Below are 17,855 nucleotides of genomic sequence, written 5' to 3' on the forward strand. Positions count from 1 at the left end.
ACCACTATGCCACTGCCTCTTAGTGATCACGTAGTAATCAGCCCTGATCTCACTGTAGGGCAGTGCAATGAGCGGAACAGGGCTCGAGGGGCTGAATGGCCTCCTCCCATCATTATATCTTCTCAAACTTCTGTCTTGTCTGAAGTGGGGGCAGGGATGTCAAAAATCATTGTTCCTGATCTACTGGGGAATGAGTGCAATGTCAAGGACACTCGAGTGTCCAGACACTAGACACTAGAATGTCTTCAAGAGCTTGATCTCTTGAGTTTCCAATCAACACATCTTGTTTACACAACATTCACGCTCTGTTTGTCCTGGAGTGCTGTGGACAATGGGAGCCCTGAATTTTGCAACATATTTTACTAAAATTAGACCTCTGTGATAGGGTAATTTTCTTTCTTCTCATTGGCTCGTTGTAAAAAAGTGAATAATGACAATGTACCCGAAATTAATTTCCACATGGACAATGAATTGAAATTGAATTGAGTTGAAATGGCAGCATTACCTGTGGGACGCTGTGCGTCACCATGACGATCAGCGGCAACAGCAGTTTGACAACAGGTGCCAGCACCAAAAACAGCAACTCACAACAACACCTGATAACCACCTTATGTGCAGCACTGGTGGCAGAAACTATCTCTCACTGATAGGTCTCTTCAGCCCATCAGCAGAAATGCACCATGTCAACCATCCCATTGTCAATGGATTTGCTGCATGTCTATCACCTCATGTTGATGAAAGGCTGCCACTGATGACAGGGTAGATGCTGAAAGGTTGTTTCCCTTGACTGGGGTGCCTAGAACACAGGGCCACAGTCTCAGAATAAGGAGTCAGCTATTTAGGACTGAGATGAGGAGAAATTTCTTCACTGAAGGGTCACGAATCTTTGGAATTCTCTACCCCAGGAAGCTGTGGGCGCTCAGTCGTTGAGTATATCCAAGGCAGAGGTTGATAGATTTTTGGCACTAAGGGAATTAAGCGATATAGGGATAATGTGGGAAGGTGGAGTTGATATAGAAGATCAGCCATGATCTTGTTGAATGATGGAGCAGGGTTGAAGGGTTAAATGGCCTCCTCCAGCCCTTCTTTCTTACATTCTTATGAGTGACGTGAATAGGACTTTTTTCCTCATCCTTCAGATTGCACTTTATTTGCACCACAAATTGCTGGAATTGTGAATTGATAATGGTGTAGCGATGTCAACATAGCACATCTGGGATCACCTGAACACCATGCTTTGAGGTGCATCCCCATGACCAGTGAAATTTAAGAGTAGAGGAAGAAATTAGAGTGAAGTTAGTTGCAGAAAGAGAAATAGAGAGTGGATTAAGAGAGAGAGAGAGGAAAAAGAGACAGAAAGCAAAAGTAAGAAAAAAATTTTAAAAGAATAAGCAGAAGAAGAGGATATTTCAATCCAGCTGTGTTTTCACAACCACTGGATATTTCAAAGCACTTTACAGCCAATGAAGTACTTTTGAAGTGTAGCCACTGTTGTAATGTAGGAAACACAGCAGCCAATTTGCACACAGCAAGCTCCCACAAATGGCAATGTGATAATGATCAGATAATGTGTTTATGTGATGTTGATTGAAGGATAAATGTTGACCCGGACATCATGAAGAGCTCCCTTGCTCCTCTTTGCAATAGTGCCGTCCAATCTTTTACATCCACTCATCCAGGCCTCGGTTGAACATCTCATCTGAAAGACTGCACCTACGATAGAGTCGCACTCCCTTTGTTTTACAAGCCCTGGTTCAGAATTTTTCCCTCGTCGGGCGGGCTCGGTGGGAGTGGGAGGGGGCGGTCGGGAAGCCAACCACCGCCTTTGATCGGCTCCACACCACGATTTCATATGCGGGCGAGCCAATTAAGGCCCTCCCCTGTATGGAATGTGAGCAACAGCGCTGAGCGCTACCCGGGCGGGAGGAGGAGGGAGAGCCGGGCCTCGTGCGCAGTTCAAGCATGCGCGCGAAAGAGCCCTTCAATCTCCCTGAAGCACGGAGCTACCTCAGTGAGCTTGAAGCGCTTTTTAAAAAAATTAATAAATAGAATAAAAATGTAATGAAACATGTCCCCTCATGTGACCATGTCACATGAGATGGGATGTGTTTTTAATGTCAAAAGAAAGTTTTTATTTAATTTGTATTAACTTTAGAAAATCTCCTCCTGCTTGTGGATGAGGTTTCCCAAAAAATGTAAAGGCCGCTTGGCCTTTTTGCCTGCCTGCCGACCATTAGGTTGGACGGGCAGCGTCAATTTGAAGTTAATTAGCTCGTTAATGGCCTTAGTAGGTCTTTCAATTATCAGCGGGCGCGCAGCTGACTCCGGCGCGTGCCCACCGAACGAAATATCACGCGTCACGTTGTGCTTGTGCGTGTCAGGCACGTGCCCGCACGCCGAAGATAAAATTCTGGCCCAGGATCTTCTGACTTAGGGCAGGATGCACTACACCTGAGCCATAGCGGAACAAGCTCAATAGTAACTTCAGCCCGATTGTAACTTTCTTTGTCTAACTTGCTGCAGTTTGAGATGAGCTCATCCTGGTAGTATAGCATTGGAAACCACTTTTCAGCTGACTTGGTGCTGCCTAATTTCCCACGCTACAGTATGAGTAGAAATAAGTGTTTGTTCTTTGCTGGAATGAATTGAGAGTTTGTTTTTGGAATTACAGAACCTTTCCATTCTGAATTTTACAAACTAAATAGATGACCGCATTTTTTTTCCAGGTAATTTTCCAGGCATTACTCTTGAAGTACATTTTAAAAGTGCTACTGCAACCATACACATTTCTATACCTCTCATTATGAAGATATACATCAAGGGGTTAGGTAGGCACTAGTCAGGAAGTCGAGGGATTTAAGGGTCAGGAGACAGAAAGCAGGTCAACAAGATAGGACTTTAAAAGCAATAAAGGTTGAAAGGTTAAGCCACCTTGAGACAGAATGCTTAAGGGCAGGGGCTTAATAGCAGAGAGATCAAAACTCCAGAGCATGCAACAAGTAGCAATCCAACATCAGACAAGAAAACAGTGTAAACTGAGATGGCCCATCTTGTGATTGCCCAAATGGAATGGAATGAAATAGTGAAGAGACTTGAATGGGAGGGTGAAGTTTGACCTTTCTGGGCAAAGGGATCTAATGTACTTTAATCATGGATTGATAGTTGTACAGAATATTGTCAAGGAGTGGATTTGGGCTCTAGAATTTTGGTTTAACTGATGTTTGTGGAATATGGAGGTGGGGAGACCAGCACAATGAATGTTTGATCGAAATCAGGGGCAACATGGGTGATACATGAATTAGATGAATTTAGTCTTGTAGGTGTTGAGCTGTAGAGAAATCTCAGCTAATCTCAGAATTTATGACAGGTTTAGGTAAGGGAGTCAAAGAAAATCTGTTCCCATTAACTGATCACACAAGGACTAAGGTTTAAGGGATTGGGAAAGCGATACGGTGGAATATGTGAGAGAACTTCTTTTACACAGCGAGTGCTAATGGCCTGGAACGCACGGCCTTCGAGGGCGGTGGAAGTGGAGACAATGAGTGATTTGAAAATAAAATTGAATGGGCATTTGAGGGAAATAAACTTGCAGGATTATGGAAATAGGTGGGGGATCTGGGACTAGTTGGATCGCTCTACAGAGAGCTGGTATGGACCCAAGGGTGTGAATGGCTTCGCCCTGTGCCCTAATGATCCTAGGAACTTGAGAGGTTGGACAGCTAGTAACCACAAGGCAGACATAAGATGTTGTATTTTCTGATGATAGAATGTGACCAATTACTGAGATGGGCAACAAATACCACAGATTTCTAAATTAAATAATAGTTACAGAGAGAAGCTGATTTTTAAAAAAAACTTTGAATTTCCCCAGGTCTCTTGTCATTACCAGACTAAATTGTTGCTAAAAGCTGCATGAAAGAGGTGGGGACATTTGTTTGTTGATTTTTTGCTCAGTAGGAAAGCATTTTATTCATGTACACCACGATGGCAACTTAAGATAAAGGAGCTGCCTTGTGAGGAACTGCGAGTAAGGACCAATATCTCACCACTTCATGGCAACTCATGTTCTTTTTATTCTTTCATGGGATGTGGGCATTGCTGGCTAGGCCAGCATTTGTTGTCTATCCTTAATTGCCCTTTAGAAGGAGGTGGTGAGCCACCTTCCTGAACTGCTGCAGTCCATGTGGTGTAGGTACACCCACAGTGCTGTTTGGGAGGGAGTTCCAGGATTTTGACCCAGCGACAGTGAATGAATGGTGACATTTTTCCAAGTCAGGATGGTGTGTGACTTGGAGGGGAACATGGAGGTGTTTGTGTTCCCATGCATCTGCTGCCTTTGGCCTTCTAGGTGGTAGAGGTCATGGGTTTAGAAGATGAGTTGCTGATGTGCATCTTGCATATAGTACACACTGCTGCCACTGTGCATTGGTGGGAGAGGGAGTGAATTTTTAGGTTGGTGGATGGAGTACCAATCAAATGGGTTGCTTTGTCCTGGATGTGTCCAGTTTCTTGAGTTTTGTTGGAGACATACCCATCCAGGCAACTAGGGAGTATTCCATCATGCACCTGACTTGCACCTTGTAGATGGTGGACAGCCTTTGCAGAGTCAGAAAATGAGTTACTTGCCGCAGAATTCCTAGCCTCTGACTTGCTCTTGTAGCCACATTATTTATATGGCTGGTCCAGTTCAGTTTCTGGTCACTGGTAACCCCCCAGGATGTTGATAGTGGGGGATTCAGCAATGGCAATGTCATTGAATGTCAAGGGACGATGGTTAGATTCTCTCTTGTTGGAGATGGTCATTGCCTGACACTTGTGTGGCGGAAATGTACTTATCAATTGCCAGCCCAAGCCTGAATGATGTCCAGGTCTTGCTGCATTTGGACATGGACTGCTTCAGTATCTGAGGAGTTGTAAATGGTGTTGAACATTGTGGAATCATCAGCGAACATCCCCACTTCTGACCTTATGATGGAGGGAAGGTCATTGGTGAAGCAGCTGAAGATGGTTGGGCCTAGGACACTACCCTGAGGAACTCCTGCAGCGATGCCCTGGGACTGAGATGTTTGGCCTCCAACAACCACAACTATCTTCCTTTGTACTAGGTATGACTCCAACCAGTGGAGAGTTTTCCTGCTGATTCCCATGGACTTCAATTTTGCCAGGGCTCCTTGATGGCACATTCAGTCAAATGCTGCCTTGATGTCAAGGGCAGTCACTCTCAACTCATCTCTAGAATTCAGCTCTTTTTTCCGTGTTTGGAGCTAGGCTGTAATGAGGTCAGCAGGCTGGTAGTCCTGAGCTAACCCAAACCGAGCAACAACGAGCAGGTTAATGGCATGAGAGAGAAATCTTCAAAGGTGAGGGCATAATCGAACCAGGCTGTGATTCTCTCCACGTCTTTTGCCATTCACTATCAGACTTGGGAGTAAAGAAAGGCCACCTAGTTGAAGAATAGAGTGCTGCTGGTCCCTGTTCCAGTCAGATCTTTTCTAGAATTAGCACTTTCAGAGGAATGAAGAAAATTAGAGAACTTGTATTAGCCCTATAACCTAGTGCTTCTGGAGAAATGTCATTCCTATGGGATGTTGCTGGGATTCAGTTGGCTCCAGGTTTTAATAGACAACATTAAAGCTCGAGCTGAATCATGTTGATTCAATTCATTCTATGAACGAGATACACAAAAAAGATACATCCACCATTGGGGATGGTGAATCAGGACCGTTTGTTGCCAATAATGAAACATCTGTGGTGACTTTTTGAATAATGCTGATTGAAAGAATGTGGGATTTTAGCTAGAAGCACTTTTGCAATAGCTGGAGCTAACATTGCCACATGGTTGTTCACCAAGATGGTCAAAATCGCTGTTGTGTAGTAGGTAAAGTTGTTCTGAAGTTGATGTGAATTGGATTGCATCTGATTCATATTATAGCAAATGTGGAAGTTCTAGTTACCAGCATGATCAAGAGAGAAAAAGGAATACTTCCTTTGACCATATAAGTTGTGGAAGGGCTTATTTCACATGATTATTGCCTTGGCTGCAATTGGAAATTTTATTTTGAAAGTTTCGAAGCATTGATTTAGAAAATAAAGGATTGGTTGCATGATAGCCTTTCCCACTGCATAAATAACGCCTAGTCAGAAGGAAAATAGGCGCAGGTTTAGCAGTTTTTAATGTATAAATATTTAAAGGGGTTGGCTTGGCTATTTGTCAAGCATTTAAACATTTTTACCAAAGAAAATAGTGAATGAAAATGTTCTTGTGTTCTGTTGGGTGTCCAGTCGGCAAGTGGGAGTAGATTAAAATGTGAAAAACTTTAGTGTTAAATGAACAGTAACCCTTTGTTAACTCACACTGGTTTGGTTCAATTTCAACCAGTAAAAATGAAAAATTGTATAAAAGCCTCTTTTACTCAGTTGATAGCACTCTTGATTGGATCAGAAAGTCATGGAGCAGAATTTTACGGCGTCATCATGACGGGGGTGGGCTGGAAAATGCGGTGAGCCGCTCAAAAGTCCATTGACTTCGGCAGGACTGGAAAATGCCGCCAGCGGGAGGGGCCGTAAAGTTCCGTCCATAGATTCAAGTCCCACGCGAGGATTCAAGAACATAACCCAGGCTGACAATCCTGTCCACTGCTGCAACTTTGGAGGTGCTATTGGATGAGACATTAAACCAAAGGCTCATATGTCTGTTCTAGTTGTCCATCTGGATGTAGAAGACCCCTGCCACTTACAACTTATTTGAAGATGAACCGGGAGCTCACCAGCGTCAGGACATTCCTCTCTTGATCATCAATAGTTAGTTCAATATGCTGTTAGCTGGGCTATTTGGCTTTGTATTTACCTACATAACAACATGGCTGCACTTAGGGCAGAATTTCCCCCCCCCTGTTGTGGGGGATGTTTCGGAGCGGGCACATGGAGGCATGCCTCCGATCGGCACCCCCAATTGGGGGGGTGCGCCGCTATTTTATGTGGGTGGGCCAATTAAGGCCCACTCAGCGTGACGTCCGCCAGGAAGCGATATGCGCTCCCTGTGCGGGCAGGGGGGGGATTCCCTGAGCCGAGAGTGTGCTCTTTCACACATGCGCATGAAAGAGCACACTCATCACCCTGAGGCTAAGTGCTGCCTCAGGGAGATCGGCTCCACATTGAAAAATCTTAAAAATAGAAAAAAAAAATCTCCCTGACATGTCCCCTCATGTGACACTGTCACATGAGTTGGGACATATCAATCACTTTCAAAGACACTTTTATTACATTTTTTAAAACCAACATGAAGCCTCATCCTGCCCGTATATGAGGTTTCATGCTTTTTCTAATGCCCGTCAGGGCTCTTGGCCTGCCCGCCAACCTTAAACTTTAATGAGTTTGTCAATGGCCTCACTTGGCTATTGATAGGTCAGCGGGCGGACAGCTGATTCTGCTGAGCCCCCGCCTACCTGAAAATTGAAATGGGGCGCGGTGATGTCGGGAGTTCCGCCCGACATCATCCCGTGTCATTTTACGCGTCGGCGAGCGGACCCCGGCCCCCCGCTCGCCGACCGTGAAACCCTGGCCTTAAAGATTTTTGGCATGGCTACATTTTAGGATATCCCGCGGATGTGCTACAGTGTCATAAAATGTTAGCTCTTTAGTTTCTTTTGTGATGTCCTTTGACCTGGAAATAGTACAGTAAATTTGTAATTTCTTTAAAAAGTCTGTGGAATCTGAAATTGTTTTTAAGAATGTTTGAAAAGGACTTTTAAGAGTTTGCAACAATCATAAAGGGATCAGTTGTAATTTTCTTGGATAATAAGAAAAAGTGGTCCACGTGACCTGACAACCCTTGACCTGGAAGCAGCGCCAACAGGAAGAAAGTTATGAAAGAAGCAGTGTGGCTGGCAGACACGAAGTAGAGGAGCTGAAGGATGAAGGTGATTTACGCACAGATGCAGACACAAAGAGACAGCAGAGGCAGACAGGAAGATGGACACAGAATTCTTGTGAGGAGACGAAGCAAATCGCTTTCAGGAAGAGGCTGGTTTTTCTGTTTGGCAGAAAAAGAAACAGAAGCTCTCGGAAGTACTCTGCGAGCTGGCTAAAAAGGTCTAAAACCTGGAAAGCTGTGTGAATAGCTCAGAGATGCTAAAGAGCTGAGCGCTTTCCCAGAAGTGGCTAAATCATGAACCAGGGTGTTATTGGTTGGTCAATTGAAAAGGAATTCTGGAAAACTACACCATCAGGACAGACCCAAGATAGAGAGAGTTTGTAGAAATGTGCCTTGGTGATAATTGTACCTGCAAAACTCAAAGGGGAAAGCTGTTGTTCGATAGGACACTTGACCTCCCCTGCATGAATAAAGAATAGCATATTTCAGAACTGTGCAGCATTGTAGTGCCACACTTGTGCAGGGATTGATGTGGGGGCTTATGATTGCATATGTATCTTTGTTGTATCAGCGAACATTTGCCTGTTAATTCATGGGTAATTTGTGTTGGTTCTGATTCATGTTAAAGTATAAGTTACAAAAAGTGGAATCTTGCTGGTATAATTTCTTCATTTGGACTTAATTTAGCAAATTTAGTTATTCTGGTCTACAGCCCCTCCACGGGGATCGTAACACTTCGCTCAAAATTCTATAGTTTTAAACATAACTATAGAAAATATCACAGTCGAGCTGAAGGAATACCCAGTGCTTCTGGAGGAATGCCATTACTATGGAATAACTCACTCAGTTCAGTGGCAGCATTTGACCGGAAGAAAAAATGCCCATCTGTCCAGTGAATGACCAGGTGGCTGTCTCTTTCGACATTTTTCTGGGAAAAAGTAACGTTATAATCAGTTGTACCAAATTATGATCAATTGTACTTACTTTGGGATTTTATTCCTAAATTTGTAGTCTTCCCTCAGCAACCTTACCTATAAAAACCTAATTAGAATTCCATTTGTTTATACTAACCTGATTCAAATTATTCACATAAATCTGAGTAAAATCAAATAATTTAGAACAGCCTAATTGGAAGCAGATTGTATGCACGAACATGAATCAAATTCATTTACAGCTTTTAGGCAACAGGAATGATGGACAGCCAATACTTTTCCACATGGAAGTAAAAAAAAATCTAATTTATAATGCGCAAGCAATGTCTCAAATCCTATAAGTTCTCGTTACCCAAAATGCTACCATTCTTAAACCACCCTTTTGTTCTGGTCTGGAAACTGGTTCATGATATACATACCACCCATTTAGTTTGGGATCAAAGGAGCTACTGCAGGTCTTCGACTATAAGTCATCTGCTTTAAAGAGCGGTGACAATGTTGGATCCTCCTATAATCCAAGTTGCCAAAAGGATCTATGTTTGCTGATTGTTTAAACCAGCAATAATTCTTGGCTTGAAATTTCCAACAGTGGCTCAAAACCACTGGCACTGTATGAATGACCAGACCAAATCATTTGATTTGATTTACTTTAGAACGTCAAAGTCAAGGTTTAATGATGAGCCTATAAATAGAAAACCTGTGGAAGACCACGGTTGTAGTATTGTGTACAGCTTTGTACTCTACACAACAGAAAGGATGTTGGAGCATAGTGTAGGTTCACTAAGATGTTGCATAGTATGAGGAAAGAAAAAATACTTGCATTTATATAGGACCTTTCACCAGCACGGGACATTCCAAAGCGCTTTACAATCAACAAAATGCTTTTGAAATGCAGTCACTGTTGTAATGTGAGAAACACAGCAGCTGACTGACTTGCTAACCAATCAGCAACTTTTTCTCCAGTAGTATAAATTGTTGTGCTCATTTGAAATTCAACATTCTTGTGTTTATCCTGATGAGTACAAGATGAAAAACTTCAGCTACATGCTTCCCTAAACCCCAGTGTGATAATGACAAGATAATCTGACATTTTGTAATGTTGATTGAGAGATAAATGTTGGCCAGGATACTGGGGAGAACACCCCTACTCTATTTTGAATCTCCCCTCAACCTTTACTTCTCTAAGGAGAACAGCTCAAGCTTTGCCAATCTTTCCCTGTAACTGAACTCTGTCATCCCTGAAACCATTCTTGTAAATTTTTTCTGCACCCTCTCTAATGCCTCCAGATCATTCTTAAAGTGTGGTGCTTAGAATTGCACACGATACTCCACTTGAGGCCAAACCAGTGTTTTATAAAGGTTTACCAGACCATAGCAGAGGTTGAGGGGGGACATGATTGAGGTGTATAAAATTATGAGGGGCGTAGATAGGGTAGACAGGAAGGAAGTTTTCCCCTTGGTGGAGAGATCAATAAGGGGGCATAGATTTAAGGTAAGGGGCAGGAGGTTTAGAGGGGATGTGAGGAAGAATCTTTTCACCCAGAGGGTAGTGGGAATCTGGAACTCACTGCCTGAAAGGGTGATAGAGGCAGAAACCCTCATAACATTTAAGAAATATTTGGATGTGCACTTGCAATGCCATGGCATACAAGGCTATGGGCCTTGTGCTGGAAAATGGGATTAGAATAGTTAGGCACTTGTTTGACCGGCGCAGACTCGATGGGCCGAAGGGCCTTTTTCTGTGCTGCAGACCTCTATGACTCTATGACTTCCTTGCTCTTGTACTCCATACCTCTATTTATAAAACCTGGATCCCGTATGTCTTGTTGACCGCTTTCTCAACTTGCCCTGTCACCTACAATGATTTATGCACCTATATATCCAGGTTCCTCTGTTCCTGCACCAACTTTGGAATTGTATCCTTTCTATAGCATTGCCTTTCTGGGCATTCTTTCTAACAAAATGTACCACCTCACTGCATTAAGTTTCATCTGCCACATGTCCACCCATTCCACTCACCTGTCTATATCCCCTTGAAGTCTGTCACTATCCTTTTCCCTAAGTCCAGTTCCATCTGACTTACATTTGTGCATCTATAACTAGGAATTCCCCTCTTCATTTTGCTGTGACAAGACATCTATTGGACATCTGCTGTTAGTAGGACTTGCCTGTGCATTTTTAGGTTTTCAAATATTTTGCCTGGCAAGTCTCTGAAAGTGGGCACAGTGAAGGAAACAGCAGCTGGGGCCCATGAACAGAGCAAACAACTGTGTATCTCTTTAACCAATCCAATAGAAGGATTGTGAAATATGCAGTGCAGGAACTCAGAAGGAAGTGTAAATTAGAGCAGGCAAATTCAGTGTTAAATGGGGTACTGAAAGAGAAATAAAGAGAAGGAAAAAAACATTAGATTAAGAGAGGGAAAAAAGAGACAGAGTGGAAAAGTTAGAAAAAAGCTAAATTTTACATTTTTAAAACTTTCAACAATTAATATCTGAAGGAATGAGGTTCCACACTTATAATAGTTAATTTTCAGTGCCAGAGAGGTAGGTTGGTTGTAACTAACACTTATTGCATCATTAAACAATTTGTTGAAAGGACAAGGCTTATTTTAGGTGGCAAGTTCAGATAGTATCTACCATGTTAATATAGCAACTTCATGGAATTTAATGCATTTCAATGGTGAGGTAGGCAGCGAGATGCAGTTTTTGTGAAGCTAATGGCTGAATAGGGCACCTCGGACAGCAACTTTAAGATATTTGCATTTAAATGCACATCTGCTCATCACCTGAACTTGCTGTACCATTTGCACATTAGTGAAGCTGAGCACCATTACTGCCATGTTGACAGCGAAACCTGGCCCATTAGCTACAAGTTTGCTCAGTCAAAGTAAATTGTTCAATTCTATTGAAGAAAGGTGTTAGCTTAAACAAAAATACATGCGAGGTGAATGTTGTATTTTTGTCCAGGGAATTGAAAAACTGTCTAACTGCCATAAATGGAGACAACATAGAACAAGTGGATAACATTTGTGCTGTATCCTCTCTATTTATACAGAGGGGGGAAGGGAACTTGGGGAAGTTATTTGATAACATAAACCCACACACTGTAATAATCAAAAATTTTGCATATAGATTGAATGCAAGTGCATGTGTGTGGAAGGCCTTTCACAAGAAACTAACTATGACACTGTGCAATATTCCCTTGCATGAATTCAACTTAAATCAGGTTGTTTATGGCAGCTGGATTTGATTTGAGTTGTTCACACCAGCTGGATTTGAATGAAGTTGAACTGGCCTGGTTCAAACTGAATTGTTTATTACAGTTTGATACTCGTGATTTGAGCTGTTCAAAATTATCTGTAACATCGCAGCTGGCTTAAATAATGTTCAAATAGCCTGTATATTGAATTTCTGGCTTAGGATCCAGAAGTATCTAATAATGTTCCTCTTAACGACCTCTTTGAGATGCCATTAGCCATATCACAACCCTTCAAAAGATGTAAGTTGTAGGATTGCTCACTATTTAGGTATTGCTAGAATCTACTCAGAAGTAAGGGACAACAGTAATTTCAGCTGATTATAAGCAGCTAACTGTGAATCTCAATTAGTTGTTGAAAATTGGCCGGACATCGATTGGGTTATATTCCATTTTTGGCTCATTTTCCTGTAATTCCACATTGGACTGGGAAAAAAATACATTAAACCACTTTAATACCAGAACATCTGTCAGTTTGACTGCAACAGTTTGATACAGCTGGCCTATCTGAACTTACTCCAATGCACAAGAGTCTCCTGTAACAGTCAGCTAACTAATAGTTGCTCGGTAGTGCAGAGCTTGAATATTGCTGAAAAGGGAGACATGTTGCTGAAGCCTTTTGCTTTACACTCATCAGGACATATACAAGAATGCCAAATTTCAAACGATCACAACAATTTATACCACAAGAGAAAAGGATGCTGATTGGTTGGCGAGTTGACTCTGATTGGCAGAGGTATGGCCATGGAGAAAGCAACTGGAAACTATAGGCTCCTGGATAATTCAAAAAAAAAAGGTGCAAGGCTTGAACATATTCCTTTTAGTTTGCAGAGAATGGGTCTGTGCACATAAATATATGTTGCTTCTAGCAGGTATAAATGAGCCATGTTCCAAGCACAACAGATTATCTCAAATTGGTTGTAAGTGTAGCTTTTAGCGCACCCAGGGTAGTTCAGTTGCAGCACATGGAGACATTTTGCTTTGTGTTTTGCAAGTACAGTCTGTATACTGCCTGTCATGAACAACTGAAGGAACATGCTGTTTGATTCAATCAATCAATTGTTGGGATGTAAAGCCTACATATTTGGCATCACGCTAGCACTGAAATTCATACATGATGTTGCTCAGTTGTGTGGTCAATCCTGAGAACACTAACAACCAATTTAAGATAATCAGTGAAACTTGTAATGTGGCTCATTTATATTTGCTAGAAATGACATAAATTCATATGCAGGAATCCATTCTCTGCAAATAAAAGGAATATGTTCAAGCCTTGCAACTTTTATGAATTACTCGGGAGCTTAGGGAGCCCATTGTTCCTCTTTGCTTTCTCCGTGGTAACGCCTCGGCCAACCAGAGTCACCTTGCCGACCAATCAGCACCCATTTCTCCTGCAGTGTAATTTGTTGTTAGTGACTGGGATAGATTTTAATCTCTGCCACATTCAGACAAAATGAGGCTAATAGATTGGAAAAATGGACAGAGATAAGTAGCGAATGATATCTGCCAATGTAACATGCTGTGTATGTTTCAGTTGAAGCTTGAGACAAGTGGCAGGAGCTCATAATCTTATTAAACTGAAGAGGGAGTTATGTCATTTCAGCATCAATAGAATTTTGTAGCATTTACGCAGAGGAGGCTGCCTCCTAAACACCAGCAGGCCTGCCAGTTAAATGCAAAAGCGTTTAAAGGACCAGGCAGTTAAGTAAAGATGTGCTTTGAAATTGATTTGTCCATCAAAAGGATTCTTTCTTACACTCTATTCTGGGCGAGAATTATGAATTTTGGTGACACCATTTTTGAAAGCTATTTAAAACTTTTTATTATGGAATCTCTCTTTTCTTCATCCCAAGTAAGCCAAGAACAAGGAGAAAGGATGCAGGGATGTTGTGCATGCTGATTTCCCCATGGCAATGCCTCTGCCAATCAGAGTCCGCCTGCCAACCAATCAGCATCCTCTTCTCATACAATATGCATTGGTGCTCCCCCGTTATTGTTGGTTATTTCTTACAAACTTTCCTGATGAGTGCGTGAAGAAAAGCTTTGATAGTCTGTCTCTTTTTTTCCCACAACACACAAGTAGATAAACAAGAGTTATGTGTTTCTCTCAAGTTGGCAAAGAAATTGGCGAGAAACGAGTGGGGAAAATGTTTGACTGTGCTCTAAACGTAAGAAGCATCTCTCCAAAATTAGATTAACAAGCAAAAGTTCAGAAAAATATTGATTATGCTTCTTAACTCCTTATCAAAGTGGCTAAAGTGAGGCATCCTGGCTGCATTTCACAGCTACACAGCCCAATCGAAATGCGGGTATTTTAGTCGCTGGTCTATTTCCTCATTGTGTAAATTGTTATGAAGAAGGTGTAATGCATACAGTGGTAAGAAATCCATTTTTGTAAGTTCCCTTAAAACTCTCAAATTATGGTTGAGGGATGATGTGGTCCCCAAGTGATGGCCTGAATTTTGCAGTATGGAGGATGATTAAACTGTCAGATTTCGCCATTATTACTCCTCTGAAATTGACTGCAACTTTGCACTGTTAAACACAGAAATCCAGAAGTTTATGTCAGTGATTCTCTGAAGGGCATGCGGTTGAAAGTTCCTGCAGACCGCAAACAATTAGAAATCACTGAAATGACGAGAACTTCCATTTTTACTCTGTTAGCCTAGGCGTAAAAGCCCTTGAAAAAGTTACGCTTTGTTGTACGAGGTGTAACTGGGTTTCTAATTAGAAATTAAGTTCATAGTTAACTGCTTAAAAAAAAAAATATCTCTATTCCTAAAAGACTAGTTTTATATTTGTGGAATATCAAATTTCTCCATGCCTGGTGGTCCTGATAAGGTCGACACCAGATGCTGAATGCGATGGCAACGGTTTAAAATGGCGTCTGAATGGCATTATCATAACCGAGCTTATAAATTCAAACGAGGCCCCAAGCTGCCTGGTGGAAGGGCCTTGCTAGCTGGGAGGAAAACACCTGCTAAAATTGTGTGCGGCCTGAGACCAACGAGAATTGGGTATGTCAATACAACATTTTAACCTTCCTCTTCCGCCAGTGCAGACACGATGGGCTGAATGGCCTCATTCTGCACCTTAACAATTCTGTGATTCTGTTCCCCACCACACCGCGCCCCCCCCCCCACCCACCTCTGACCCTCCCCCCAAACAATCCCGTTCTCGTTGAGCGCAGGAAGTTAAAATCACACTTCACATTTCTAAACTAAGGCTATCAAGAATGAGTTGCAGGTTCCAGTGAAAAATGGAAGCAACTTCATTTTTTTTTCTTGAATAGAGGAAAGAATTCTCTCTCTGGAATACCACCAACTTGAGAAGATATTCCACTACCATTATAACGTGCTTCCTCAGAGCCAGATGTTACACATCCTGAAGTGACATGAGTCTCAAGTTTGACTCAAAGGTTGCTTAAACTTGACCACGGAGAAACCACATGTCTGTCAAAGTCCAGCTGGAACTATGGACTTCATCAGTGTACCAGCGGAATCTGAGACTTTGTGGATTGTTTGGAGTGGGGTAGTGTGAGACGGTGGTCCTGAAATAATTTTTAATCTGTCTACGGGTTCCGGGGTAGAGCGGCAATGGAAAAACATGTGTCTTTGCGCAAGTTGATTTAATGAGAATAGTTGGTTCTGAAACATTTGCTGAACACTGCTGAGTGCACACAATGGAATGCACTCCATCAATCACCACAGTGAATGCATTCTCTAGTACATTAACATTTTAGCCTTAATACTGAACCACACTGAAAAACTTGAGGTTTCTAACTAACAAAAAAAAGCTCATTGAAAACATGACCATGTTATGCAGCCTCTCAGTTTCAGTTGTTTTATCTAGTATATATGCTGCATTGACTCACACTTATACCTGGCAAAGCCAAAAAAGCATAGAGGAACACTGCAATTTTATATTTGCACAGATACCAATTAAATAATTTGGTTTTTTCAAATTACAATATTTTGGGGAGGGCAAAGGGGCTGGGGGGCACACCTGGAATACTGTGCGTAGTTTTGGTCTTCTTACCTAAGGAGAAATATACTTGCCCTAGACAGAGTGCAGTGAAGATTCAATTGACTGATTCCTGGGATGAGGGGATTGTCCCAGGAGGGGATATTGAGTAAACTAGGCCTTTGTTCCCTGGAGGAGAATTTTCTCCTCATCAGGCGGGCTGGTTGGGAGCGGACGCAGAGCCAATTGCCACCCACGATCGGCTACACGCTGCCATTTTACACGGGCGGGCCAGTTAAGCTCAGCACTACCTGCGCGGGCAGGGGGAGGAGGCAGAGTCGGGGCCAGCGCTCTTTCACGAAAGAGCGCAGAAATCTCCCTGAGGCATGGAGCTGCCTCAAGGAGATTAGTTTCATAATGAAACATTGAAAAAGGGAAAAAAGAAAATTACTCAGACATGTCTCCTCATTACTCAGACAGTGTCACATGAGCTGGGACATGTTTATGAATTTTCATGAAAATTTTTGTTGAATTACTAAAACCTTCATGAAACCTCTTCCGCCCGTGGATGAGGTTTCATGAAAAATACGAAGGCCACCTGGGCTCTTCACCTGCCCCCCCCCCCGCCAACCATAAGGCTGGACGGGCAGCCCTGACAATTACTTTAATTAGTTTATTAATGGCCTTAACAGGCCTTTGACAGTTCGGCAGGTGCGCAGCTGACTCCGGTGCGCGCCCGCCGAACTCCAGGTCGGAATGACGCGCGGTGATGTCAGGACGCACGCACGAGGTCACCGCATGTCATTTTACGCGTTGGCGTGCAGGGCCTGCCCTCACACGCCGAACAGAAGATTCTGCTCCTGGAGTTTAGGAGAATGAGGGGTGATCTAACTGAAACATAAAATTTTAAGGGACTTTTCGGAGCAGATGCAGAGAAAATGTTTCACCTGGTTGGGGGACATGGAGTCACAGCCCCGGAATAAGGGGTTGTCTATTTAGTACAGAGGTGAGAAGTTTCTTTACTTAAAGGTTGTGAATCTTTGGAATTCTTCAACCCAGAAAGCTGTGGCTGCTCAATCATTGGGTTTATTCAAGACAGAAATTGATCGATTTTTTGGGAATTAAGGGATATGGGGATGGTGAGGGAAAGTGGAGTTGAGATGAAGGATCTCGTTGAATGGCATAGCAGGCACATAGGGGCGAATAGACCACTCCCGTTGCTATTTCCTGTGTTCTTATGTTTCATGAAGTGAGAAACAAGGTGAACTCTGTATTGGCAAATATACTTACTATTAGAAATCTGTTTTATCTGATACGCAGCAAGCTATTCCTATAGGAATCATACCCATCTGATTTCTTTGGTTCTCTGTGTTTTTGTTCAATAGGGACGTCAAGGACCGCATGGAAACCCAGGTCGCCCAGGTCCCCCAGGTGTGAAGGTTGGTGCTTCATTTAAAAATATTGTGCTTAATTCTGATGGTATGCTTTGCAATCATTGCACATCCAATAACAAATATATTCCTTATTATAAATATTCCTAACTTAACCCTATTTTTATGAACTGCATCTTGTCATCTAACACTCTGATTAGAAATCAAACTATAGCAGCGATTTACAATGAACATTAACATTGTTCTGTATTGTTCCGTTTCTGAGCTCCAAATTTACTCAATGGGCAGAATTGTCCCAGATTTGCAGAAAGTGCGTTAAGAGGGTGGGAAAAAGGACGTTTCACATTGGCTGCAGTGGCGGGTTTTCGCTCCATGTTGTTCCAATCCCGGTGCGTCCCGCCTCATGAATAATGCGTTCCTGGGAAACACGCCGGGTCA

General features: G+C 42.5%; 1 protein-coding gene across 2 annotated transcripts in view; it reads left to right on the plus strand.

The window, feature by feature from the left end:
* Nucleotides 1-17,855, plus strand: part of col27a1b (collagen, type XXVII, alpha 1b) — a 605,111-nt gene that overhangs the window by 98,142 nt on the left and 489,114 nt on the right. For both annotated transcript variants that reach the window (XM_078550110.1, XM_078550108.1), the window contains exon 5: nucleotides 17,412-17,465. In XM_078550110.1, coding sequence (XP_078406236.1) covers nucleotides 17,412-17,465 — 54 coding nt within the window. The remainder of the gene's footprint in view (nucleotides 1-17,411; nucleotides 17,466-17,855) is intronic.

This window comes from Cetorhinus maximus, chromosome 10 (assembly GCF_964194155.1).
Source record: "Cetorhinus maximus chromosome 10, sCetMax3.hap1.1, whole genome shotgun sequence".
In the NCBI taxonomy this organism is placed as follows: Eukaryota; Metazoa; Chordata; class Chondrichthyes; order Lamniformes; family Cetorhinidae; genus Cetorhinus; species Cetorhinus maximus.